The sequence below is a fragment of the Mesocricetus auratus genome, unplaced genomic scaffold, assembly GCF_017639785.1.
Source record: "Mesocricetus auratus isolate SY011 unplaced genomic scaffold, BCM_Maur_2.0 Super-Scaffold_15014, whole genome shotgun sequence".
In the NCBI taxonomy this organism is placed as follows: Eukaryota; Metazoa; Chordata; class Mammalia; order Rodentia; family Cricetidae; genus Mesocricetus; species Mesocricetus auratus.
This window is the reverse complement of record NW_024429186.1, coordinates 11381656-11407010: the sequence shown is the minus strand read 5'-3', so window position 1 is coordinate 11407010 and position 25355 is coordinate 11381656. Positions and strand designations below refer to the sequence as shown.

The 25355-nt window shown below is 51.4% G+C and overlaps 1 protein-coding gene across 4 annotated transcripts in view; it reads right to left on the bottom strand.

Moving 5' to 3' along the window:
- The window catches only part of Bcl11b (BAF chromatin remodeling complex subunit BCL11B), a 90779-nt gene extending 67867 nt beyond the window's left edge, over positions 1 to 22912 (bottom strand). Inside the window, exons 1-2 of one of the 4 annotated variants that reach the window (XM_013112234.3) lie at positions 21831 to 22912; positions 8415 to 8777 (exon numbers count right to left, since the gene is read on the bottom strand). In XM_013112234.3, coding sequence (XP_012967688.1) covers positions 8415 to 8777; positions 21831 to 21888 — 421 coding nt within the window. In that variant the 5' untranslated portion in view covers positions 21889 to 22912. Of the gene's footprint in view, positions 1 to 8414; positions 8781 to 21830 lie in introns of all 4 variants that reach the window. The other 3 variants (XM_005068345.4, XM_013112237.3, XM_005068346.4) reach the window with 3 other exon arrangements.
- Between the last annotated feature and the right edge of the window lie 2443 nt (positions 22913 to 25355).

The window sequence follows — 25355 nt, the reverse complement described above, 5'->3', positions numbered from 1 at the left end:
AGAGCCTGAGAGGAGATTCAGTGTCAGAGTCGGGAAGATTTTGATGTCCACCCCCACCCCCCAGGTCCCCACTACAAGCCTCAAAACACCCCGAAACCTTAGAGACCACCGCAACCACGGGCCACTGTCCAGACCCCTGCGCTGCGGTACACAGACTCCGACCCGAGGCGCGGGCCTCCTTTGCGGCCCAGCTCGAGAGACTGTTTACGAAAATGACATTCTTTCCCATTTTCCCCAAAGCAAAGGCCAGGTCAGGAAAATTACATGCCTTTGTTTCCCCTTCCCAGCGAATAAAGCCGACTGCCTGGTTTTGGGGGAAAGTTTTACAAGGCAGTGATGCGGAGAAGACCGCACTGTTTAGGTCTCTTAATTGGCTAGCTTTGAACTAAGGTGGGGGTGGGAGCAGACCCCGCTCTGGCTCCAAGAAAGAACTTAAATTCTGGTCTAGGACCCCACAACGGTTTTCCAGCCATTTGCTGAAGGGGAAAGGGACAAGGGGGGTGTTCTATTTGCTTTTAAGGGAGAAGAATCCATACCCTGCCCTCCATCCTCAAGGGCCCATCCCTAACTGGACTCTTAACCCTCTGCAGAAATCGGGTCTGTCTTGGAAAAGCTGAAACGGGACCACTCAGATAGTTCAAGGGTAACCAAGTTTATTCTTGCAGGACGCTAACTGGGATCCGTTTGTGCCTTCACTGGGAGCACAAACCAGACACTGGGGATGCAGCCATTTTATCCCTGATACCTACGCCCACGGTTGTCTGCCCCTTCAAAGCTGTGTCCACACTGACAACACCCTCAGAAACTGCACCCTGGCTCTAGCCCATGGGTGGCAGCTATGAGCACACATCTTTAGGTGCGGCTGTTTGGGACTTGGGAAGCACATTTGAACAGCTCACCTCAGGTCTACGTCACGAGTGGAGTCTTTCACCATTAGAACCGGGGCCAGGTATGCTGGCTGTATGGGAAGCCACAAAGAAATGCCACTAGGGACCTGTGGCCTGCCAGAAAGTCCAGCCTTTCCCTCTCAGCAATTCCCTCCCCAGGACCGCCCCCCCCATCAGTGGTCTTCATTTTCAACAGTCAATTCTTCAGGGAGACTTGCTTCCCAGTCCTATATGTAAATGAGTCAAGCCCAGGTGACTGGGTAGGAAGGGCTTAGATGGGAAGCTGAGGGTCCCACCTAACACCCCTTCTCACATTTTAGCTTAGAAGATGGGGAACCAGAGTGGGAAGGGGCCAGTTCAAGATCACACAGCAAGAATAGACCTTCCAGGTCTGAGATCCCTGCCAGTCACTCAGCCTGACTCTTCCCTCCCTGGACCCAGGAAGCCACCTGCTGGTTACCATCCTACAGTTGGGGCAGCCACAGCCAATGGTGGACACTTAATCACAGTTATGTCCTACAGGTTCCACTTCCTCTCAGAATGGGCCCCAGTAGACAGCACCCGTTGCCCAGCTAGGAGCAGAGAGCCTGTACCTACCACAGTAAAATCTCAAAAGAGTCCTACAGGAGGAGATGGCCTAGAGAAGACTCCTTCCGGGGCAGGGGGCAGGAGGCAGGCTCCAGGGAAACACCCACAGACTCGGCACTCCCTGCCTTTGCCTCTGCTGCCTCTCCTACAAAACGAAAGTAGCAGCTAATTGACAGCATTCAGAGGGTGGAGATAGCAGATGGAACCAAGATTCAAATATGGCCACATCTCTGCTTGTTTTCCCTTCTGTAAAGTGGGGTTTAGGCTAACACCTACCATATAAGGTCATGGGATTACATGGAGGGTTAATCTTTACAAGGCCCTTGGAAATAGTGGCACATGCATCAAATTAAAAATCCACCGAGGAAAACCTCAACCTCCAGTGAAAAGATAACCCCAGGGGGACAGGAGTGCAGGCCACGCGGTCTACTTTGCATAGCCACGGACACATCTCCCTAGGTTTGCATGAGGCTAACAACTTCATCAACAAACGCTGTCCAACACACACACACACACACACACACACACACACACACACACACACGCTAAAAAACTCAAGTCAATTGAAAACTACTGTCAAACAAACAAACAAACAAAAAAACCAGTAACAGACTGAATGTGGCTGAATTCTCCCTCAAAGCCAAGTTGCTTCCTCCTCTCTCCCCCTTGCTCAAGCTGCTGCTGCAAGAATAGGCCAATATGCCATCTAGCAAATAAAGACCCCACACACCTAACAGGGCAGGGGAGGGGCCGGGAGATACCCTTCTAGAGACCAATGTTTTGCTTTGTTCTTTTTAACCCAGCAAAAATTTGGACTACAGCTCAGAACTGGGGTGGTGTCTGTTCTTGGCACTGCTGTGGTCTGGACAGTTCGGGAGCCTCTGTCTCCTGCCATGTAGAAGCTCACCCCAGCCACAGGTGAAGTGGGACCTCTGGGGAGATAGCTGGCCCCGAGCCTCACGGCTGGGCAGTGATGGCTAGCAAAGTGCCACCTATCCTGACTGGGGAGCATGAGAGCTAACTCCAGACAAGCCACCAAGTCTGTGGTGACACTGCCAGGTCTTCCATAGCACCTGAGGCCAGCCTTCCTCTGAGCAGCCCTATAACAACAGCTTCTGGTCCAGGGGCTGAGTGTACAGTCACACAACATCAAGTAAATTTTACAGTAAACCATCCGACCTGGGAAGAAGCAGACCATCCAGTTGTACAGGCAGAACTAAACAACTAGTACTTGCTCAAGCCCACAGTTCCACAAAAGAAAGCAAATGATTGGTATTTGGGGGTTACAAACAACAGTGACAATGAGTATAAAATAAAACAAATAATTTTCGTGAGTGAAAAAAAATAATATTCCAACCCAGGCCCATGGAAATCCACATCTTTCAAATCTCACAGCTTGCTTGGCTGCTGCCTGCCTCTCCAAAGCCTTCACATGCAAGGGTCAAGTTTTGGAGGCCTGGAATTCCTGACTACATCCAGACTTAAGCGTGGGTTTCAACTATCAGGTCAGATGGGCTACAGAGGCGTTGCCTGCTACCCCAGGTCTGCCAGGCAACTGACGCAATTCCTCTCCCTGAAAGCCTATGCAAGCTGGCCAGGCCAACCAGGCCTGACTCCCCTTCGCTATGTGACTATGGGCAAGTTCCTTAACTTCTCCAAGAACCTTCCAAACCTGGACTCAGTACAGGATTAGAAACACCTATTTGGAGGTTTAAAAATTAAGCGAGAAATCCCAAGAAAGCCATCTAGTACGGCGAGGAGGACCCAGGGGGACTTTCCTCTGGGCCTCCCAGCAGACCCTCCTGAGCCCTGAGGTCAGTTCACAGGCAGTGTTCACCCAGGGCTATGGCTCCTCAGACAGAACACGGGCCTGTTCCTCACTGCAGCTGGAACTAATAATTAGTTGTCATGATTTAATAATAAAAAGAGATAATCCGTGCCACAATATACATGGATTTAACTAATCTTAATTTTGAGGGAAAATGCCAGCTCCAAGCAGATCAAATGCAAGTGTTTTGAGACGGCCTGCAAGTGGGGTTATCTCCGGCTTCCAGCACAAGCCTACTTTCTCTCACATCTAGGGTAATGTTTTGGTTTTTCACATCGAATTTTCTATATAGCCTGCAGCAAATATTCTCAGAGCAGCATGGAAGTCATGGGGCTCATCAGGGCCCCTTTCCTCCAGCAGTGATAAACCAAACCCCTGTCTGTGCAAGGGCTCTCCAGGATCCTCCTGGGCTCGGCTCAGGTTTCCAGTGAAGACACAGCCAGCCAGCACAGACACCATTGTGATAGCCACCTGTCACCTCCAAGCTAGGGACCTGCCACCTCCCATCACCGCTACCCTATATCCGATATTTCAGAAAACTAACATTTGGGCTTTGGAGTGTGAGGGATCAAACCTGGCCTATTAACATATCAAAGTGGACCCAAGCCACAAGGTTCTCCCTCCCAGCATCCCTCAGTCCCTGTCTATTACAAGGTCTTCCTGGCTGGCATACCCCATCCCCACCCTAAACTTCTGTCCAGGGACTGGGCTGGGCTTCCCCTCTCCTGACTATGCCAGTCTCTTGACCTGGATGCCCCTCTTGGCCAGCAGAGTCTCTCTTGCTCTTCTGCCCCCCCTCACACATAGCTCAGCTTGGTCTGGCCTTGTTTACTCCGGACTGTCCCAGATGTTGCTGTTTCTGCATGTTTTTCCCCTTGTATCAAAAAAAAAAAAAAAAAAAAACAAAAAATAACTTCAACCCCTTAGGAAGAGTCATGTCCTCCTTTTATTTCGTCTTTTTCATTCTGGGATGATCGAGAGCAGATTCCTCCCCGTTGGGCCCCCTTTTAGGTATGGACATGATGATAACATGAAGAACCAAGTTTCCTTTGGAGGCCATCGAAGGAGAACGCAAAGGGCCAGGTTCAGCTCCAAGACTGAGACTGAGGAAGCAGGATTCCCCTCAGTGCTCAGCCGGGTCCACTCTCTCCTCTGCCGGGCTGTCCCCCTCTGATCTGAGCTGTCTGGTATCCCCAGGCCTCATTTCACTGAGCCCTCTTCGTGATGCCGAAGAGTGGGTGCAGGAAGAAACGGAGGCTGGAAAGGGAGAGAGATTCGCCCTCAGACCAGCTGGGGCAACGGTGTTTGGGTTCCGTCCAGGGGACACCAAGGTCCCCCCATCCCCTTCCCAGGGTGAGGCACTGTGACAGCATCACCATGTGACACTAGTGTGATGGATGAGCCCTTGCCCATCTCGAGCCTGCCATTGTTTGCTGTGTGTGAATCTCAGAACCCGGTAGAAGCTTCCACAGCACTGTCAGAGTCTTTCCTCAAACCCAAAAATATGTGTGGCTGCGGAGCAGAGAGCCACGGTAGAAACCTCCATGGGGGTGGGGGTGGGGATGGCGGACACAGACGTGTACTGCACACGTGTATCACACGTGTGCCCTTCCCCAAACCAGCTACCCACACGCACGCCTGAGTCGTCACACGCCGCGTGCTCACATAAGGAAACTGAGTTTGTGAAGGGCTGGGAGCCTGGTGGCCTCACATCCTGTCTTTCCCACACAGCTTCAAACCTCAAACAACTGAACCCCTTCCTCTCCATCCCTTCCCTAGACAACCTCTCAGCAAACCCTGTGTCTCCTCATCCCTACCCAGGTCAGCCTGGGTGCATGGACCTGGATCCTAGGTAGAGATCCTGCTAGAGGCAGGGAGAGGCCAAGGAAGCCATCACTAGCCACACCCAGGACCTCCTCGGGTGGGTATTACCATAAGTAGGCCTTACGCTCTTCACTCAGACCTCCAGCCAGAGGCTTTATTTCTGGCCAATCACCACCATCCCTAGGTGGGCCTTGACACTAGCTGCCAGGAACTTCCTCTAACCACAGCAGGCAAGGAGGCCCCAGACCAACACACCAATGTCAAAGACAAAACTGCTGTGTCCTCACACAATCCCTGTGAGGGTCACTTTCTCAAGAGGAAGAGCGTAGGTCTTCAGTGAGTGAGTGAGTGAATGAATGAATGAATGAGTGCCATCCAGGAACCGAGTTTTATAAATTCCTCTCTGTGCTTTCCTAACCCTCTATAGTTTAAAACAACAAAAAGATTACAAACTATTTATAGCCATTTCCAGAATGGCATTGCCAAAGAAAGGGTACGGAGCCAGTCCACAGCTTGGTTGAATAACTGGTCAAATCCCAACTCAGTTCTCACCCTGGGGACACAGTTAAGGACAAGAAGACTCTCAACACCTCCATTCATCTCTGGGGCCCTGCTTCTAGAAGTTTCTAGTAGAGAGGAAAGGGGATGCGAACCAGAATGTGCCACTCTCACAACCAACCCTCCAAGGACTCAGTCACCCTGGTCAGCCAGAAGCAGAGTCCCGAGAATCAGCAGCCACCTGCTCACCAGTTACTGGCCAATGAAGCCAGCAGCAGGGCATGAGGCAGCTGGGACGAGCCCTGAAGCCACAGCCGGGGGGCAGGAGCAGGGGCCCACTGAGGCCGGTGTGCCAGGGCCTGGACAGCAGCTGTAAGGCTTTCCAGAAGCCTGGGTGGAGAAGAGTCCGTGATTCCTAGCTCCCCTCTTAAAATATAAAGACTCAATTATCTTTGAGCAGCTTGCTTTACACATGAATTGACACATTTATTTTACAATAAATAACTGAAAGTTATCTGTGTTTCCTTTACTGTTAATCTACACAGAGAAATAATAAACAGGCCTTGTCTACCAAGCTGCAAGGACTGCAGAGTCCTCAGAATTCAATTAAGCTAAAATAATTAATGCTCTCACCATATTAAATTACTTTATACATTTGAGCCACTGATGTTTTATTCTTTAATCTTTCCTTTCTATTAAATGGAGAAAAGGAAAGAAAGACAGAGAGAAAGAAAGAAAGAAAGAAAGAAAGAAAGAAAGAAAGAAAGAAAGAAAGAAAGAGAGAAAGAAAGAGAGAAAGAAAGAAAGAAAAGTTGGTACCCCAGTAGGGAGGGACCAGGAGACCCTGGGGCAGAAAGGAAGGGTAGGTTGGGTAGTAAAAATGAAATGACCAGTCGCAGCTGACGCAGCATGCAGAGTACATTACGCCTTTGATTAGAGTAACATTTTAAACACTTTGAACAAACATATCTCTTTAGATTTCCAAGGGCTTATTCTACCTATTTCTTCTAGAATGAAGAAATCCATTCCCTCACCTTGCTCCTCTTGCCCTGCCACTGAACAGGAGGGCTGAGGATGTCTCCCGTCACACAGAAAATAAAATACTGTGGGTCATTCACAGTGTGGGGGTGGGGCGCAGGGCTGGGTGGGGGCCGAGGAGATTAACCGCCTTCTGAAAAGTCACACTTCGCTGTCTTCTTAAGCAGACTTCCCCACAGTGATCCACAGGCTCTCCTTGGGAAAGGCCTTCAACATAAAATGAGGATTTGGGGGCTGGGCTCAGCAGGTGAAAGCTAATAGGGACCAGCCACCCCTCAAAGGCTGCTGGACACCGTGGACACCAGATGCCCCCCCACTTTTTGAAATCCATCCCAAGTGGCATGTCTGACAACACAGACAAGGTTTCACCAGACACCCTTCTTGCCTTAATGGTAGGGTATCACGCCGGCCATGTTTTTATGTCTGGTTATGTTGGCATTGTTTTCATACCTGACTCCTACTAGGTGCCCACCAAAAAGCAAAGTCAAGAACAAGCTAGTCCACAGGGTTGGCAGACTGTCCAGTTACTCCCAGGGTACAGGCAGACAAGCTGGGGACCAAAGGTGTACAACTGCCATGTGGTGGAGATAGGCTTGTTGTGACAGTGACTGCCTCTGATGTGAGGTCCTGGTCTATGCTATGTGTCACCTCCTGAGAACAGCCAGTGCCCCAGTGTCCTTAGGGTTCATGACCCAAACACCGCAGGGGCTATCTTTACATTTCCCCATAAAGCTACCTACTTACATGATGCAAAGTCAGAGGGAGCCCTTTCTCTCTGCACCCCACACCAGGCCTGCCAGGATTGTTCCCTCCCTACCGACAAAAGAGGAAACTGAGGCTCAAACTCATGAAGCAGCTAGCCCACAGTAGTCAAAGAGCAGGACTTGAACCATCGTCTGCACGAGCTTTAAAGCCTATCTTCTTGCCTCTTTGTGGGAACACAGAAGAACCCAGTTCCCAAATTCCCTAGAAGCAATACACAGAGGCTCCCTGGGAGACCCTCGCATGCCACGGTATGGCCCGGAAGGAAAGATGTACAGCAAAGTCACCAGGAAGGCACATTCCAGCAAGGATACAAGGGGTACCTGGGGCAGAACAGCTACCCAGGTAGAACCAAATAGCAGGCCGAAAAAGAACATCCCTTCTCCCCTATGGTGTCAGAGCTCAGACTGGTTCCCACAACAGGAGGCTCGGGGAAAACGAGAAGCAGGTTCATGGAGCAGATGGCCTACCCTCTCTTTTCACAGCTGGGGAAACCAAGTTCCAAGAGAGGAGACAAAGGCCACATGTGAATGCCTCACAGGTACTGCGGCACTTCGAGTCTTCTGAGTTCTTACAACAGGCGGCACAAAGGGAGGTCTCCTAAACTCCACCTTAGAAATGAGGACAACCCTGTATCCAGGTTGGGAACAACAGAGTCCAAACCAATCCTGGCTCCAAAGCCAGGGACTGAGCCAAGATCACCAACAAAGAGAGGGCCAAGCCAACCCCCAAATTTCCATCTTGTGCTCCAGGCCACTTCCGGATTAAGCACAAGATAGAGTTCCCTCACCAAAAGCGAAGTAGCCAACAGGCAGCCAACATTGGGCCTCCCTCAGGTGTCTTCTCCAGAGGGTCACAGCCCCAGAGAGTGACCCAGGGGCCATCTTGAAAGGCCCTGGACCTCCCCAAGAATCAATGCTCCAAGGACAGAGGGACGAGACCAGTTGGGGGCGTGGTTTCAGCAGCCACCAGATGAGCAAATGCCATACCTGTAATGTTCTCCTGCTTGGGACAGATGCCTTTCGTGGGTGATAGCAGGTGGTCATCTTCATCAGGGGTGACCTGGATCCCGATCTCCACTGGCTCGGACACTCTCCTGAGCTCAGAGCGAGAGGAGGGTGGGGGACTGCCCTTGTCCAAGCCTTTGTCGTAGCAGGCGCCCAGGCCCCCACACTGTTTCTTCTTGTGCTCTATAAAAACCAGGATGTCCCCCAGCGGGAAGTTCATCTGACACTGGCCACAGGTGAGTAGGTCAGGGTCGGGGCCACCCACCATCAGCCCCAGGCTGCTAGGCTCCTCTATCTCCAGACCCTCGTCTTCCTCGAGGATGGCAGCCTCCACATGGTCAGCCTCTGCTGGAGACAGAAAGGAGACAGGGGGGGGGGGGGGAGAAGGAGACAGAGAAGACAAAGATGTGCTTAGGTGATCACAGGCACCGGCTCCCCCCATCCCTTCCCACTAAAAAGCAGGCCCCTTTACTGCCGGCTTCTGCGGCACCCCAAATCCTCCCAGAGTTGGGAGTCCACCTTCCCATACCATCACAGCCCCACAGTCATCACAGAAGCACTGATTCTTGGCCCCCCACCCAAGAGCACACCTTGCCAATGTCTCCCATCACGCACATGTGCATAAGCACGCCACACCCCCCCCCCAGGCTGCCAGCAGCATCAGCAGGAGGAGAGGCTCTCACACTGGGGGGGTACCTGAGCATCGCCCAGACAGCCTCTCGCTCCAGATCAATGACTCGGGAAACCGAACATCGTCATTCTTTAAACTATCCCAGGTTATTCCAGCGGGTGACGCGCCCCAACCCCTCGCTCCATCTGGAGCCCTGCCCTTCCCCTACCGGCTCTCTTCATTCATGCTCTTAGCCTGCCCATTCATGAGCTTCCTACTCCCATTCTTCTACCTGAGCCCTGGCCTGGCACCAACCTGGAAAACAGAAACCCGGGAACCCAGACAGGCGCTGGAAAGCCAGCCCTGCCCAGAAAAGAAGCAGGGTGCTGGGAGACAGCGAGGAGTCAGGTTCCAGAACGCAGAAGGGTAAAGCAAGCTGAAGAGGGCCTGGTTTCCCGCACACTGCGCTCCTGCTCAGACCTCTACACCCTCATAAAATTCTCAGGGTTCAGCAGCTCACACCATAGCTCGCACCATCCTTTTTTATCGGTTGGTTTTCTTTTCATTCCAACACAGAAAGAAAGACGAAAGAAAAAAAACTCTCTTCAGACTCCAGAATCATTTCTTGGCAGATCTCAAACCACACTTTCAATGGGTTGGATGTTTTTAAATTTCTTCAGCAGTCAGGACACTTCCTTTTGTTGTTTACGTTATTATTTTGGAAGGGGCACGGGACCTAAATATTTTGAAGCTAATAAATGCGTCGAGAATCAGCCACTCCCTCAAGGGATCTTTGGAAAGCTTAGCATGGAAGTGGCATAATAAATCAAAGGCAGGGGACAAGGGGGTTCGGTGTTCCCCCTTGGGGTCTGGACAACCCTGGCTGGAATTCTTCCATGTCGGCTGGGCAGAAGGCACAAGCGGCTGGGTCTTCATAGGCTCTGGGAACAGCCACGGGTCTGACACCAGGGAGGAAGGTAAATTTCAAGCTATAGAGCAGCTAGGAGAGGGTGATGATTGGCACAGAGGAGCTGGAGGGGTGAAAAGGAGAAAGATACAAATTCCGTGGCAGTGAGGTTATTAATGGGCCAGAGCCAGAGTGGAAAGCTGAAGAGAAATATTCTATGGCATCTGTAACACTCCATGTAAGTCGTTGACCCGTGTTTTCTGAGCATAAGCTTGCACGGGGCCTGTGTGAGTCCACGTGCAAAACTGAAGGCAGCATCCGAGGCCCGTGACTTAGAATGTACCCCCCTGGAACCACGCCTGATACAAGGAGAGGAGCAGGTACCGCCAGTGGAAATCACACCTTAGTCTCTGCCCTTCATCACTGGGAGGCACCCAGGGCCCTCCGTGAATTAGATGTAGACAAACACCCGAAAACATGGCAGTTCAGAGACACCCTGCAGATGTGTAAATCCTAAATCTGTTGTCTATAGACTGTTAACAACAATAACCTCCCCCAAAAAAATAGACAGGTAAAGGGGCAATCCTCACCACACCGCCCAGAAACCATTAATTACACTTGAAAAAGAAATGGGAGCTTACTTAAAAGGAAGCTTGAAGACAATGCTACGTAATTAATTTACTGATTTGTCTTATGAAAAGCTGCCTTGCCGTGGTTAAAACGAAATCACAACCTTCAAGCTGGAGGTTCGAGGAAAAGACTGGATTCCTGTAAATCGTTTGTCAGGACGTAAAAGGTAATTATTCGGTGCCTCCTTTCCCTTTAATAATCTAACATTGAGCAATACTGTTTATATTGAAAAGCTTGTACCTTTAATTACCAATTACATATACATAATTTCAGAGCCAAAAGAGAGGGCTGTGCAAACAGTCCTTTAGAAATATAAGGATGTATTGTGCCCCGTTTGCAGAAAGAGAACACTAATAAATGGGAGGAGGGTGTCAAAATATTATTTGGTCAAAAAAAAAAAAGGCACAAAGGAAATGAGCTGAAAAGCAAAAGAAAAAAAAGGAAGGCAAAATAAAATTGAGAATTCAAACCAGGGTAAGGTGCTATATCTAGTATGGATTTTCAATGCCCGCCTTGAATCAGCCTGGTAGTGCGCCTGATACTCACAGCCTTTGATAAAAACAATAAACCCACAACCCCAGGCCAACGTTCATCTCCACAGCAAAGGGCTCCATTTTACCTTTAACTGAGTCTACCACTAATGATAATAAAGAATAATAAAAATATCACTGTATTATTATTATAACATTTTTGTTATTCTTTATTATCATTATTATTGCTGTTAACTTTTTCTCTAATGTTTGACTTATGTCCTCTCTGCTAGAAGGTTTCAGGCCACAAAATTTCAAAACAATTCTCTAATTCCAAAGAAACACAGACTCTTATGAAAATTAGTGTCATAGATGCCTATTTACAGTGTCCCTCCCCACCACACCTTCTTTGACCGAGACTTCCAACCAGCATTGTTTTTTGTAGTATCTGGCTGTGTGTCTGCCCATCTGTGTTCAATCTGTCTGTCTGTCTTGTTTTCCTCATGCAGCAAGCCACGTGAGCCCCGGCAATTTGGTGTGAAGGTCTCCAATACTATTTACTAAGCTGTCCTTCGGAGTTCTGTGTCTCCCCTTGTACAGGCAGCCAACCTGGAGTACCAGATCCCTACAGACAGGCCTGCTGTGCCAGCACAGGCTCAGCTCAGAACTTAGGTCTTGGCTTTAAGACTGGGTCCCAACCCACTGCTACTACTAAAGGAGTTGGGAGGAGAAGGCACCAGGAAAAATAAAAAATAAAAACTACCTCCCCTCCCACTTTCAATGTTGAAAGTAAAACTCCTGAAGGTGACGGCAGGCTGGCCCTGTCAATGCCAAGAAAGGAGTGGGGTTTCCTCTCCCCACCCCCAGGCTGTGAGTGGATCCCTGAACTCTGGCCTGTTGCTACTGATTCTCTCCTGAGGAAGGTGGCAAGATTGCCCCCCAGCATTCAGGCAGCATAGACCCATTGAACCCCAACTTCTGGGCTAGAGTGGGTGAACCAGCCAGCTGACTGGGCCTGAAAGCTTAGGCAGAGGCTCTCAGAGACACCCCCAAAGGCTGTGGTTTCATTTCCGCTGGCAGGCGGATATGGGCTGGGCATGGTGTGTGTGTATGTGTGTGTGTGTGTGTGTGTGTGTGTGTGTGTGTGTCCCTTCTAAGAACTGTACAATAACGGAAGAAAGAAAATGGGAAAGACTCTTGGCCGAGTCCTGAGAAAAGGGAGGCTGGCCCTCTGGGAATCCTCCTCAGCAGCCTTGTACTGGAGATGAACGTCTGGCCCAGACACTTGTGTATCTCAGCTCTGTACTGCCTCGGAGGACCCAGCCTCTGCGGAGGGAGCATCCCACACGCCACACAGAGAGGAGACAAATGAAAGCAACTATCCCAGCCCAGGACTCAACACACCAGCCCCTCCCTCAGCCCCATCCCACAAACTGGGGCCTTAACGAGCAAGGCGGTAACAGGTAGAGCAATCCTCTGAAAAGACAAGTGCTTTTCTGAAAAGCTCCGAGTGTCGGGCGGCTAGCAAAATATTACTGCTCTCAATACACCATGAGCCGAATAAAACAGCGGTTGCTAAAATGTTTGACTCATTAAAGAGGAAAACTGAATGGACGGATACAGTGGGCAACTTGCTTGAATGTAGGATACCACAGGATTGGAGAGAGTTCTGAAATATTAAATCTAAAGCACGTGAACAAATATATATTTACACACACACACACACACACACACACACACACACACACACGGGGGTGGGGGGGAAGCTAGATTTTCTTTTACAACAAAACCACATTTTATTTACAAGGCTGGGCCTTCTCCCAGCTGGTAAACGCATTTAGAGGCAATGAAATCAGGCTTCACAAATAATGGGCAGCATTGTTAAGTGGAATGGGAAACCCTTGATCCTAAGGCAAACTTCCCATGTCTCAGCTCCACTAGGAAGGAATCCGGGACAGAAGACAGAAACGGAGAGGAGCTGTTCACACTGGCCCAGCCAAGCAGCTGTCAAACCTCCAACAGGGCTCAGAAGGCCTTACCTGGCCTCAGAGTCTCCTGGGTGCACACAGATCCTAGGGCTCTGCCCATCCTGGTCCATCAACAACTGTCCTGCACCTGCCCCTCAGGGAATTCCAGTCAAGTGATTAGCTACCTACTATCCCCAGGCCATGGGGTGTGTGCACTATTACACACACACACACACACACACACACACACACACACACAGCTGTAGACACTGCACATGGATTCATGTTCCCCTTTGCTCAATGCCAAATCTCCATCCTTAATGGCTAACCCACAATAAGTACCATTTCAATAAGATAGGTGGGGTCAGTAAGGAAGGGTGAGGGGAGACAGGGCAGGTTGTTAAATCAGTGTGCCGCCAACGTCACAGCCGCCATCAACAATGCATATGTATGTTTACAAGAAATGCTCAGCACCAACCGAGCTCTGCCTCCTCTGAGTGCAGACTTCATGCCTGCTTCCCAGGAAGCCGGAGCCTCAGCCGGCTGGCTAGCCTGTGCTTACCAACAGCCTGCAGAGAGTTCTTCTCATTCTCTTCCGGGTGGATACTCGGGAGGGGCTGAGACAGCAAGAGACACAGCAACAGGAATACCACCTACTCTTCACCCGGCACAGCACACCACTTTCTGAGCCCCCATCAATTTTTAATTTACTGGATCAGAGGGAAAATAACAACCGTAGGGAGGGAAGGAGGGAACTAGGAGGGGAAAGCAGGAATCAATTCTTGGGGGAGAAAATGATCTACGACCAGATGACGCAATGCACGGCCAGAGGCTTTGATAAGTTCTTCAACTGAGGGAACAACGAAGTGCCCAGGGAGGAAGACAGGGAAGCTGGCAGGAGTGCCCACGCTGGGTCCCAGCCACCAGGGTCCAAAGCAGGAGTTACACATTCTACTCCACTCCATCCGCCCTGACCACTGGCCCTCGGTGGATTTAGAAGTCCAGCAGGCCCCAGGTGTCACTCCCCTGCCCCTCCCTAAGACTCTCCAAGAGCTACCTCCCCAGAAGGACAGGGCCACCCTGCCTGTTTAATGCCAACTATAGCATACAATTCAAACTGAAATTTGAAATTTTCACCATTTCTTTTCTTTCTCCTTGTCTTATTTTTTTTCTTTTTGTTTTCTGTTTTGCTTTGTTTTGTTGTTCAAGACAGGGTTTTTCTGTGTATCCCTGGTTGTCCTGGAACTAACTCTCTAGACCAGGCTGACCTCAAGCTCAGAGATCTACCTGCCTCTGCCTCCTGTGCTAGGATTAAATGCATGCACCACCACATCTGGCCTGAAACTTTCACTATTTCTGACAAGCAGGATAAAGACAGAGAGAAATACATTGGTCTCTCCTCCCAGCAAAGTGACCAGGATAATACTGAGATGACCACCTAGGGGCATGATGGAGCCTTGTCAGCATTCCAGAAAGATCGGGAGTTTCTGATCCATGAAGATGTCCTGGCTACAGGGAAACCTTACTTATACTGGTTCACAGACTCTAGGTAGGGAAGTCACACGGCAGGGACAAGGGATCCCTATCTGCACAGACTGTCCTCTTAACAGCCTGGCCTGGGGAAAAGGTGAGTGGATTAAGATCAGCCTCTAAACATGGCCTAAAGTGATCCCACAGGTTTAGCCCTAGCCCCTTCTTCCCTCTTCACACAGCTCCCCAAACCCCAAAAGCAGAGTTCAGCAAGCTGGATCCCCTCAAAACTAAGAACAGACTACAGAAGGAATAAGGAAATTTACACTCAGACATTCTCATAGGCCCTCACCATACCAAAAAGTTAAAATGAAAAGCTAAGCTCATGACAGATTAGAAAGAATCAACATAAGCTTCGATAAATAAAACAGCTGCCTTTAAAAAAAAAAAAGAGAGAGAGAGAGAGAGGAAGAAAAAAATCTATCAACGACAGAACACCTTCTAAACACATTTGTCCATGAAACGGCAAATGCATTCCATCTTCAGAGCTACAACGGGGCTAGCAATGATTTGATATAAGTGTGTTCTCTGTGGCCAAATGAGGGCATTTGTTTTGTTTAATGCTTGGGTTTTCAAAGGCGGGCGTGGGGGGTGTCCATGGGTACAATGCACATAAGGCTATCTCTAAGGGAATCCAGGTCCTCAGAGGCCTCAAGAAGCCCACAAGGGGAGCAGTTTCTTCCCATGTCTCCTCTCCAAGGTAGAAATTTAAATATGGCTCCGACTCCCTCATCTTTGGTTTGTAGCAATGCCTCCATCGGAGTGAGGCACTTGTTAATCGCAGTAATATTGGCACTCAGCTTTCCCGAGTCTCTCCGCATGCTGTTCTGGAAGGTCCTTAGAGCAGTTCGAAAATGTATTTGTGTTTTAGCAGTTCAGTGGAACAAGGTCATAAAAAGTTATAGCAAAACAGAGCATTTTTTTAACTCTTTTTACTTTGAAGTTACTTAATTTTGTGTGGTCTGGCATTTCATTGCAGTAAATAGCTTGAGCTGGCTAATTCCACACCCAAGCAAATTATCAGCTGCCACAGAGAAAGAGAGAGGAGGGGGGGAAAGAATGAAATTCTGGAACTTCAACAGCTACACAAAAGACTTGCATATGTCAAAACGCCAGCGAGAGTCCCCGGAACAGAGCACTGCTCACCGGCTAGTGCCGTTCTATGAGTAAACAAGAGATCGCTGATGCCCACCTCTCACCAGCCCCTGAGGAGGACACGAGATACATGTGCCCGTGACAGCCTGCTCCCAGCAGTGTTTAGGCACATCCTGGGAAAGCTAAGCACCGAGGAGAGCCAGTCCACAAACCAGAGACACGGGGAACGGAGTGTGAGCAGCTCTCACAGGCCAGTATTCCACTCCCTAGTATGGGAAAGCAGATTTATGAGGCAGGAGAGCTGGCGGAGGGCAGAGCACTCAAGACACCCCCCCCCACAGCAGGATCATAAGAGTCAACTGAGTGAAGAGACAAAGCCACTATCGGAACAGCTGTATGACACAGGACCACCATCCCCAGCATTCTTCTGTCCCCTCCCGACCAAGCAGAAAACAAGTGTGTCTACAGCTAATGAAGTCTTCAGGGCAGGGTGCTCAGCCGACATCAATACCTCGACCATTCAATGCAGGGCAGAGCCCCCCAAAAGAGTTCATTTTCACCCATCCTCCCCAGGTGTGACATCAGCATTAGCCTGGTGGACAAAATCCTTGGAGAGTTTAAGCTAAAGGGAAAGCCCAGCCGAGCAGCCAAGGAGCCCTGCCTTCATGAATGAGATTCTCACAGGAAAACATCCAGCCACCATCTGTCCCATCACCCCATATATATATATATATGTATGCATGTATGTATGTATATATATGCATGTATGTATGTATGTATGTATGTATGTATGTATATCTCGTATATCTCCCCGACGAATTGAATGTCTGTGTTGGTGTGTAGCCACAGCTCAGAAAGGCCCCCAAACTCCAAGACAAATGATTGGGAGTACCTATAAACTGAATTTTAAAAAAAAAACCCAGTTCTCTGCAAGCCAAAAGCCACTGCCCGGACCCAAGGCTGAAAGGCGCCACATTCTTCACCTCCCAGCTATCCTCTGCCTCCTCGGTGCGCTTGCAGCTGGCCGGATTCAAACATTAAACGAAGTAGAGAAATCACCAGATAAATGGCTGGCCCTCTTCCTCCAGCTGGTGACAGCGAAGGCTTTTGTCTGACCTAGTTTATTTCTCTTTCAGGTTAGAATAAAAGCACTTCCCTGTGTCATGGCAAGCTCTCCAGCTCACCCACTGAACTCGTGTGCGACTCCAGCTCGCTGTGCCAGTCTGCAGATTTCTCCAACTCTAAAGTGAAGGCAGACGTTACAGGTCTAGCAACCCCACCATCGATACTGTACACATTTTCCCCAGCACTAAATCACATGTTTGGGGAGCAGTGTAGCCTCACGACACGCCATCCACGAAGGACACTGCCCCAGGGTGAGAGGTATGGCTGCTGCTGGCCCTGGCAAGCACACACTCCTTACAAGCAAAATTGTCCACATTGTTTGAGTGATGGCATGTCTTTAGGGGAAGAGCTGGCTCCCTTAGTTCCATGGGCTCACTATGGAATAGATGGCATTGGGAGTGCTATCAAATAGGAGCTGAAGGTATTTCCATCCATCAAGCTGTCTTATGTCCAGGACTCCCTTAAGCAGCGATTCTCAGTGACAACCCACCCCCACTCCGGCCAGGTAACATGCACCAAGATGGACCACCCCTAAAATGATGTCCTCTGTTCCCAGACTCCCTAAACGGATTCTGAATGCCTTACCAACAAAACAAAATGTTCAGAACGTCAAGACCATGGACAGATCAGGGGACGTATGCTCATTCAAGAATAACAATTTTAATTGTTTAAAAAGAAAAGGAAATCGAAGGAAAAGAAGATACCTCCCCACCTGCCAGGTAAGGGCTTACAAATCGATGGCGATAGCTTGAAAATAGATTTCTCAAACTTATATTCTCATTTTGTCCTGCACGAATCTCTTCTGGAAAATCAATATTACAACTTCACGCTTAAGACATTGTGCAGCGACACAAACTGCAGCCGCTGCTACTGGGGCGGCCTAAGCGGCTGATGGACGCGGGTTCCCAGGCACAGCGGCGGAGGCACCGCAGCCATGACACGGGCACCGAGCGCCCCCTAGCTGACGAGAGGCGCTAGGCGAGGCTTGGAGCATCAGGCTTGCCATTAACCAAAGCCAATTCCACCGAAAGTTTACTTTGGAAAGTATTTTATCACAACAAGCTACAGAGAGTGTAAGGCAAAGGAGATAGGAGGTGCAGAATGGATACCTAAAGGCGGGGAGGAGCGGTCAGGAGTCAGAGTTCGATAAGGCACTGAAAACCTGCTCGCTGTTGTAGGAAACTGGAGTCTACAGCTAGACTGTTTTATATGCATCCATATCACCTGAGACATAGTTCTAATTATTATCAGATACACCGAGCATTGGCCTTTCCTCTGGCCAAGGAAGACCCCCTGGGTCCTTCAGCGGTGAGCTGAGAAGTGCATCTAGCCATCTAATCCAGACCCTCCCAAGTGTCTTAGGCCAGCTCCCTAGGAGTCACTGCATTCACCCCAAGACTGCAGAGCCGACTTGTTTTCCTGTTATGAAGTATTCTGAAGACCACACAAGATTTGCCAAAGCCCAGGCTCAAGCAGATAGCAACCTTCCCCTTCCAAACAATAAACATGCATCTATTAAAAAAATCTTCAAATAAGAGGAGGAAAAATACCCTTTAAAAATATTGGGGTTGTTAAAATATGCTCATAGCTGTTTTCTCTCTGGTGTGAATTACAAATGAATAAAACCAACCTGGCATAACACCTTTGACGAACACATTTGTATTCTCCCATGGAATCCAAGCTGCTGACACTTCTAATGACACGGGCTTCCCTTCTGTGCAAAAGACAGACAAACTTCACTGCCCCTACCTGACTACCAAAAAGAGAAAAATAAAAGAGGGTCCCCATGTCCTATGAAATTTACCAGAGACACAGGTTAGTATGATAGTGGACCATTATCGGTACACTGTACCCTAGGGTTCAGATTATTGTGAATGTAGGCACCTTTAACGCATACAACAATCACAAAACCCAGTTTGAAGAGGCTAGTATGGAATCAATACAGCTAACCTAACTTCCGCAGTTAATTTTGGGTCTCCGGTTGTTGTGCAAAATCATGAATGCATACAAAAAAATTACTAGTCTTCCATGGAAACCTGTTAGTGGGTTATTGAAAGTTAGCTTAATTGGGACCTATAATTGACCACTCCGTCTTACCTCCCCTGCTCCATCAGAAAGCCTCTAGCTTTCCCACCGACTCTAAAGTACATTCCTTCTGCCTGACCCTGCCTGGCATGGCCCTTCCCTCTGCCTGGCGCGCCTGCCTCTTAGCTCCCTCCTATCATTGCCCCTGTGTTGTTCTGTGTTTGTTTTTATTAATGGCTGTGTCTGTCCTCCTGTTTGAAAAGCCGCATCCATCTGGGTCAAACATTTTGAAACAAACCAGAAGCCCAGGTTGTCCTCTCCAGCTGTCTCCCACTCTCCTAGCTCCCTGGCTCCTTTTCTTACCGGCCCTGTCTGTAGAATGTAACTAACTCATTACGGAGTCCTTCTCCAGCCCCCACCCCGAAAACACACCAAGATCATGGATGTCGTTTTTGTGCTTTTCTGGTTTCCTAGGCCATTGGTGATTCTAAGTTGCATCATCCCCAAAGAACCTTAAGCTGCTGCCCCACAGGCCCAAGGCTGCCACCCAACTGAAAATGATACGCCACATTTTAGATGGTTTCCTTCACATCTGATATCTCGCATGTGAGTGCCTGGAGGAGCTGTGACAACACCTGCTTTGCTGGCCAGGGCTTCAGAACCCTTGCGACCAGGGCTCCTACATCCCAGTTTGTGACTAGTCACATTCCCCAGGCCACTGTACAGCTCCTGCATCCCTGTCTTGCCACCTCCGGGGTGACACAGCACAGACAGAAAAGCCAGCTGCTTTGGGGATAGCAGCATTTTCTGAGCACTGGTCGGACCACACTCTTGGCTTAAGCCCCTTAAACAACGTGTGGGCACCCCGGAAGGCAGGTAGAATTGCTTAGCAGCCTGGTCTCCTGCCCCTCTTTTCTTCCCAAGACTCTTTGCCTTCTCTGTCTCTGCTGCAGCGTCAGCTGGCTTTTCCTAGCTGCTCTGAGCAAGGGTGAGACAGTGAACCAAGGCAGAATGGAAGGATGTCACATCATGCACCCCTCACCCCCAGGCCCAGCTGCCACCAGTCCCTCTGGTCAGAGCTTGCTCAGGATGTCCCAAGGATGCCCAGAGAGGGACAGCAAACCTCCTTGCCTTTTTCCCTAATACTCAACTGCAAACGCTCGTGAGTCGAGCTGGGGCTCCCATATTCTCCCCCTTCCCATCGACTCTCTCCCCTCCTCAAAAACAATCCTTACAATTATACAGGGGCTCCCGGGGGCAAACTGCCTCCTGGACAAATTAGGCTCTTAAAAGTATGGATGTTTTAGCAACCACCTCACCTAAAGGTAGGAAGAAGCTGTAAAATAGCCCATGGCCATGGCTTACTAAAGGAAGGAAATAAATGTCAAGTGGTCAAATGCATCTTGATGAGACCAGGCTCAAATCTGGTTGCAAAACATTTTGTTTTAAATGCAATCAGCAAGTCTCCTTTGACATTACAACATTGAAAAAATAAATAAATAAAGGAAGCTCCTCTTCCCTCCTCCCCTAAAAGGCATCCGTCTCCCAAGAACCTCACTTTAATATATAGCCCCCCTCAAAATAATAATAAACGCACAAATTCTTACTAACGAACGCGTCTGCGGTAACAAAGGAGAGATGGGTACAGCAATAGCTTCGAGCAGATGGCTCCTGTGCTGGGTTGGAGGGGAGGGGAGAGCCCCTTTATATATTTATTTATTTATTTAAATTCTTTAAAATATAACATAAATATTCGGCTCTCGACCGCAGGACAGCCAGTCCTAGGCGGCGGCCGTCTCTCACAGCCTTCTACAGCTCCAGCGCCGGGAGCCCGGCCCCGGCGCAGCGAGGTGAGCGAAGGATTGCAAGATTACAACCTGCCCGCGGTCTCGATGGCACCCAGAGGAAATTTTATTTCTATTGCAATAAAAAATAATAATAAATAAAAAAGCAACCGCGACCAAAAGAACGCGGGGAGAGGCACAAGCAGGCTGCGGCGGCTGGGGCCGGCCCGGAGCTCTGCAAGCCGACCTCGCTGATGCCAGCGCGGGGACCCGGCGGGCTCCGGGAGAACTGCGTACCTGCGCGGCTCGCGCTGGCGTTTTCTTTTCTAAATGAACCCAGCTGGGGCGTTGGAAGCTGCTGCGTGTCTGCCCTGCTGCCTGACTTCGCGAACCCCGCTACTTGCTTGAAATCCGGCGGATTTGCACCGCGACCTGCCTTGTTTATTTAGATGGGGAAGATGAAAGATATTGAGATAGATGGATAAGAGGCTGATAGGTATTTTTCTCCCCTTCCTTTTTTTCTCTCTTCATTTTTACTGTTATAAGCGCATCCCTCTTTTCCCACTCCTGACAATCTTTTTTTTTTTAACTCGTGGCAGGAATTTTTTTTCACCAACCCAAATCCTCCCCCCACACCTTTTTTTTTGGAGCTGGGGGGGAAGAAGGCAAGACCGTCCCAGGAGACGGAGGTGGGGAAATGAGGAGGGGGTGCTCCAGCCCAGCAAACAGCTGCGCAGCTGGATTCTTTTGCAAATAGCGAGAGGAGGGGAGGGGACGGCGGCTTCGGAATCCTAGCACCAGCGCGGCCGGCGCCCTGCCTGGCCGGGCGCAGAGACCGGGTACCCGGAGCCTGCGGCCACCCCCTCTCCCTGTGGGTCCCCGAGTCCGGGGCGCACTCGGGGCTCGGTCCGCCCGCTCCTCGGAGCGCGGACCCACGCGCTCGCCAACTTTTCCCGGCTCCCCCTTCCCCTCCGCTCCTCGGCCCCCTCCCCCTCCTCTCCAAACCCCGCCACCAGCGCCGCCGCCGCCACACACGCCGCTTGGAAGGCCGAGCGTCCAGCCGGGCTCGGCGCGCATAGCCGCCTGCAAGCCCTCGCGCCCTTTCCTCGGCCCGGAGCCCGCAGCGGCTGCCCCCCGGCTGCAGAGAAACTTTCCCAGGGCCCCGCGCCCGGCCGCTGAGTCCGGTTTGGTGTCCCCAGCCCCGGGCGCCCGAAGCCCCGGCCGCTGGCCCTTCACGCGCGCCGCAAACACTTACGCGTGATGAGTTCCCTCTGGGACAAGTGCTGCGGGTTGCCCTGTTTGCGGCGGGACATTGCCCCGGCATCTATTCTGGCATCGCCCGGAGAGCTGCACAGATGCGGGCCGGGGAGGGGGTCCGAGCCGCCGCCGCCGCCGCGCCTCCTCCTCTGCCCGGGTTGGTGCCTCTGCCCTTCCTCGCTTCCTCCTCCTCCTCTTCTTCTTCTTCGTCTTTATTTTGCTCTTTCTTCTGGGCTGTGTTTTTGTTTTTGTTTTTGAAAAAAAGAAAAAGCCAGGAAGATGGCTTGGTCTAAAATAGAAAAGGCAAAAATAAATGATAAAACTGCTGTTGCTCGCCGCGGGCTGGCTGGTTTCTTTAAAAATATATTCTTTTGGAGGAAAAATATCTCTCACACTTCTTCCTTCAAAGTGCTTGGCCTCTTAGACTTGTAAATGTCTTCTTGAAGTTACGCCGGGTTTTGCACCGGCCTCTGACACTTTTCTTTCGGGGTCTGGTAGGTGGAACGCGCACTTCCACCCAAGGGGAGGGGGGGAGGAAAACGCAAACAAATTTCAAAAAAAGAAGAAAAAAAACAAGCAAAGAAAACTTGGGGACTTGTCTCGTACCCCCTCACCCCGCCCCCTCAAAAGCCCAAAAGCAATGAAAAACTGCCTTGGTTCGGCTCTTTCTGGGTTTTCTGCGCGTTGCCTGCTTTTTTCTTTCTCGGAGGCTGACCCCTCCGAGGCTCTGGGGGGCTCCGGGAGCGGCTCCTTCCCGGGTCACCTGGCAGGCTGGCGCCGGCCGGAGGGGCTGCGAGTCCCCGCGCGCGCTCCCCAGCGCTGCCCGGCGCCGCGGGCCCAGGGGGAGCAGGGCTGCGGGGCGGCTCGCCCAGTGCGCCCGGGTCGGTGCGGGCGTGGACGGGAGCTATAGATTGCAACGTGAAGATGGCGGAGTCCGGGTTCTCCGGGAGCTCTCGGTCTCTCTGTGGCTGGGGCTGCCTCTGTACAATGGGATAAAATTCAAGTTCAAGTGCGGACGTGACGTTTAATCTGCTCTAGAGACAAAAAGACCCAGAGAGTCGGAGCACTGGGGGCGACTAGCGGTGGCTTTTTAACATTGTACCCTATAAGAGAACAAGAAAGCACACACCGAGACACGCGCGCGCGCACTCACACACACTCGCCAGTGCGCACACCCGCAACCCAGGCCGGCCACACGTGCAAACTGCTGTTTTTTGTGTGCTGGTCTTATCCCCCAGCACCGGCTTAGCAAAAGCGGGGGGAGTAAATAAAATAGTCTTTGCCCCCCCCACTCTCCCTCCCTCGGGAGCAGGACCCCTGAGAAAGGGGGCGGGGTGCTGTGTGAATGACTGAGGTACACTGAGTCCAAGCAGGTCCAAACCCACCCACTCAGAAAGGGGGGCTGGGCATGGAAGGGGGTGTGAGTGTACTGGGAAAATATATGCAATCGCTTCACTTCCCTGGAAAAGTAGTTACAGTAGGATTCACTTGGGGGGGGGCACGTTTTGTAGAAACTTCCAAAAGTGTCTCCGTATAAACCGTGTGGATTTGGTCCTCTAAGAGAACAAAATAAAAGATACTAAGAGGGCACAGAGGAGGGCCCATTTTGTTTGAATCCCATTCCAGAAGGGATCTTCGCCTTTCCGGGCCCCACTAACTCCTAGGGGTCAAGCATTGCCCCGCCCCCACACCCTAGTCTCCTTGGGAAGCACGCGCTAGAGGGGCAGGGGCACTCCACGTGGGAGAAGACTCCGACACACAGATCCAGAAGTGGGCGTGGCCAGCTCTCTGCAGGAGGGTGACTCTGCGAGGTGCCCCCCAATTCCCTCCATGAAATCTCTGCAACCTGGAAGTAGCCCCCCTCCTCCACCGCCCGGGATCGGACTTGAAATTGCTTGTCCGACCGGGAAGGACAGAGCCGCCTTGTCAGCCGTTTGATCTCCAGCCGGCGAGGACAAGGGGAGTTGTGGGGGCCTGCCCGTGGCCCGGGGACAAGGCCAGGCTGCAGTCTCCGAATGCACCGCCCCCTCCCGGCGCTCTCCTCCAGGAGACCAGCTGGGTCTACTGGATAACCTGGCCTCCCGCGCTGGGCGAGCCAGGCAGCTGGACCCCTCTCCCTTCCCCGGCGGCCAGGGTGGGTCGGGGCCTGGCTGGGGCTGGGCTTTGCGGTGAGGCTAGCTGCATCGGCCTCACCCCGCCCCAGGCCGGCGCCCCAGCTTCAGCCCGGGGATCGGCGAGGTTGCAAGGCCTCCAGGCGAGCCGCCTCTCCCGGGGCCTGTTCCTCAGGGGGCACCTGGGCTTTTGTTCATCCTGAAAGCCATGGGAGGGGCCATGGCACCAACGTAGCACATAGTGGTAGGAGCAAGGACAGAAGGATCTCTCTCTTCCCTTCCCACCTCACCCAAAATAATCACTTTACAATGTGCCCAAGCTTGCAGTTTTCAGCACCGTGGGCTGCAAGGTCCACGGACCGTCGCGAGGATGTGCCGAGGAGATGCTGGGTTGGGGGCGGGTTTGCACCTCCTTCCTCAGGCCCGGCAGGCCGCGTGCAGCTGCCCACCACCACAAACACATGCACCCCTCCACGTGGTCAAAGTCTCTTCTCAACCCATCCCACCCCACTGGGGGTAAAAATATTTCCAGGAAAGTGGCCAGAGTAGGAAAAAAAAAAGTAGCCCACACACCCACCCTTTAATAAACCTCCCAAGAAATCCATAAACTGACCTTACTTGCTGCACATCCCCTACCCACCCACCCCCAGCTTCCATTTGAAAGATCAATTAGTCTTCTGTCTCCGTAGGCCCGCGGATGAGAAGGAAGGCCAGAGAGGGTTAGGACTTTGCCCGAAGACACACAGCACATCAGGGGCAGGTATGGGCTTGAAACACTGCAGCGTGCCAGCTGCAGCCTGAGCGCGAAATTCAAACACGTGGCCCTCACCTACTGGGGGACATGGCTACGGGGAAGAGGGACCCGGCCAGAGGCCCAGGACGAGGGAGGAGGAGCTCGATTAGCAAACAGGGAGCTTAGGGGCCCCCGGAGTCAGCTGCCTACTCGAGCACCGATGGGGACCCGGAAAGGGGCAGCGGGAAGCGGCGGGGCAGCCGGGACTGACCCGGAGCACGTCCTCCCGTACTGCGCGTTACCCCGACGGCAGGAAGGCGCGCGCACTGATGGCCCGGTGCAGGGCCCGAGCTGTCGCCGCCGCGCGCTCCACCTCGCGGCCGCCGCCAAGAGGCCTCCCTGCCCCGGCCTGCGCCTCCTCCTTTCCCAGGAGGCGGCCGGGCGCAGGCAGCGAGCGATCCCAGCTGCCACTCCAGTCTCCTCCTTTTCCCTCTGCCCGTCTGGCACGGCATCATTTGCGCTGAAAGCTGTTAATGTCTGGTCTCACAGCTCCCCCTTTAGTCTTGCTGCGCTCCGTGTCTCGCGTTCCCAGCCAGATCAATAGCTGCCTCTCGGCCGACCTTGACCCCTCGCTCGACCCCGCCCTGCTTAGGCTTCTGGCTCCAGGGTACCGACTCTG